Genomic DNA, 2,140 nt, shown 5'->3' with positions numbered 1-2,140 from the left:
TTCATTTTGATAAAAAAACAATTATCAATTTAAACGTAAATTTCAATTATTTTGTTATAAAGACGGATTCGGAAATAATTTCAATAAGTATATAATCATAATATGAACAAGTTGAATTCACACTTTGTTATTTCCCGTCTCAAGTTCGCGAGATATAATTATTGTTTTTGTTTACTGATTATCGTAGTGATTTTTTGATTGTTTTTAAATCTTTTGGCATTACTGACAAATTATTACCATTATTTACAATTCGAACTTTGACTTGAAATATTAAGTGTAAATTATAACTTGAGTTATGAGAGTGGGCTTTATGGGGAACTGAACCTTATGGATTTGATTTTTGTATCCTCAGAAAAATATTTTTTTTAATAAGGATAGCTTTAATCCTGAGGATACACCTTATCCTCAAGAAACCCTTTAACACTAGATCAAAATGTTGATTTATTTAACATTCAAAAATCAACACGTAAAAAAGTTTATTTTACAAAATTATATCTAATAAATATATCTTTATATTCTTATTTTTCATTTGAATAATATGAACATTTTAAAAAATGAAAGCAAATTAAATTACTTTTCAGCAAAGAAAACGGCACTCCCTTTTTCTTCATATTCTTTTTTCGAAACTTACTTTGTTGATGAAACCGAGGCAACAATTTTAGCATTCACAAAATTTTTGTCTATATCTGGCTCAGCTTCGACATGAAGTGGTAATTGTTTATACCACGAGAGTTTAGTCAGTTCGGTATTAATTCTTTCTTTGAATCCTTTGAACAAAACGTTCCCACCAGAACAATATACACTTCTAAAAAGATATTTTTGCTCATCTTTTGGGAATTGATTGATGGTGTTTGCAATCATATTTGGATCGGATCGATGTTTTTACCGAGCTCATGCAAAATTTGTGAATTGAATATCATCTCTGGTACTTCATATCTTTCTTTACCCACTTCGATTGTTGTTCCATCGTTTAATTGGTATTCCGCTTTTAAGTCGTCATAACTTTTATTTTTTTCTTGTTCAATGTCTTCTGCAACATAACAAAATTGTTGCTTAAGCAAATCCATTTTATGATAAAGAATGGTTGGATTTTCATCGTGTAAAAATGGATATCTTGTAAACAGCCTTTTTTGAAGTTCTTGTGTGATAGTAGAGCCACCATAATTAATCAAAGTACTGTGTTTATAATCTACGATATGCCTAAAATCATCTTTCCCGTCATCATGAAAAGGCAATATTCGAAGCATTGAATCCCCAAAATGTACGACTACACCTTCATTGATTAACAAACACTTTTCTTCTAAAATTGCTGGTCGTTCAATGTAAAGATCTGAAACGTTCATTTTTTCAAAGGCAATTTCAGACATAAAAGTTCTCACATTGTCCGAATCAAAAAAGTCTTCAGTGAGTATCATTCGTTGACCTGATGGATCGGTGTTAAGTCCATCATGCACAACACTATTAATAACATTTTCTAATGTTTTTTTATTATTAAGTCTCCCATTTACGAATGGTCGAACTACATTCATTTCTTTTGCGTGATCTAAAACATTATTAGCTACTAACACAAACTCTTCTTCTCCTGAATAACACGCAGCGATATTTAATCCTGCAACATCTGGCATTTCTTTATCTGAGGTTGTTATTCCAGCTTTGACATTATAAGACCCATTGTCAATAATTATAACAGTAATTTCTTCTTCAGTATTAAAATACATTCATTGTTTTTTTTCGTTACCAATTTAGGTTTTAATATGAAAAAACACTACACAATGTGTAATTATATTTATAAATACTTAAATCTTTAATATGGTATATTATAATATAGTTTCATATATAACAATAATTATTAATTATTAATATATATTCAAATGCTTTATTTAAATTTTTTAAAATGTGTAATGTTTCAATATGTTGTTTCAAGGAATATAATTTAATTCACATAATAAACAATCCTTAATTGTTTATTTGTATTAATAATACAAATAAACAATTATAGATTTACATTTAATATAAACATGCAAAATAACACAATAAATATTTAAGAGTTCATCATAAATAGAGAAAACTGAACAACAGTAAAAATATAAAAATGTTATAAAAAAATTATGCTTACAACCAGGGTTCCCAAAATAAGCTA

At 27.5% G+C, this 2,140-nt stretch overlaps 1 protein-coding gene across 1 annotated transcript; it reads right to left on the bottom strand.

Moving 5' to 3' along the window:
* Positions 1 to 857: 857 nt before the first annotated feature.
* EIN_362650 (actin, putative) lies at positions 858 to 1,718 on the bottom strand (the record flags this gene model as incomplete). The annotated part of the gene is made up of 1 exon (XM_004257665.1): positions 858 to 1,718. The coding sequence occupies one exon, from the start codon at positions 1,716 to 1,718 to the stop codon at positions 858 to 860; it is 861 nt and encodes a 286-aa protein (XP_004257713.1).
* Positions 1,719 to 2,140: the final 422 nt, after the last annotated feature.

This window comes from Entamoeba invadens (assembly GCF_000330505.1).
Source record: "Entamoeba invadens IP1 unplaced genomic scaffold scaff_1105074725991, whole genome shotgun sequence".
Taxonomy (NCBI): Eukaryota; Evosea; order Mastigamoebida; family Endamoebidae; genus Entamoeba; species Entamoeba invadens.
The sequence above is the reverse complement of the archived record's forward strand: the minus strand, read 5'-3'. Positions and strand labels throughout refer to the sequence as shown.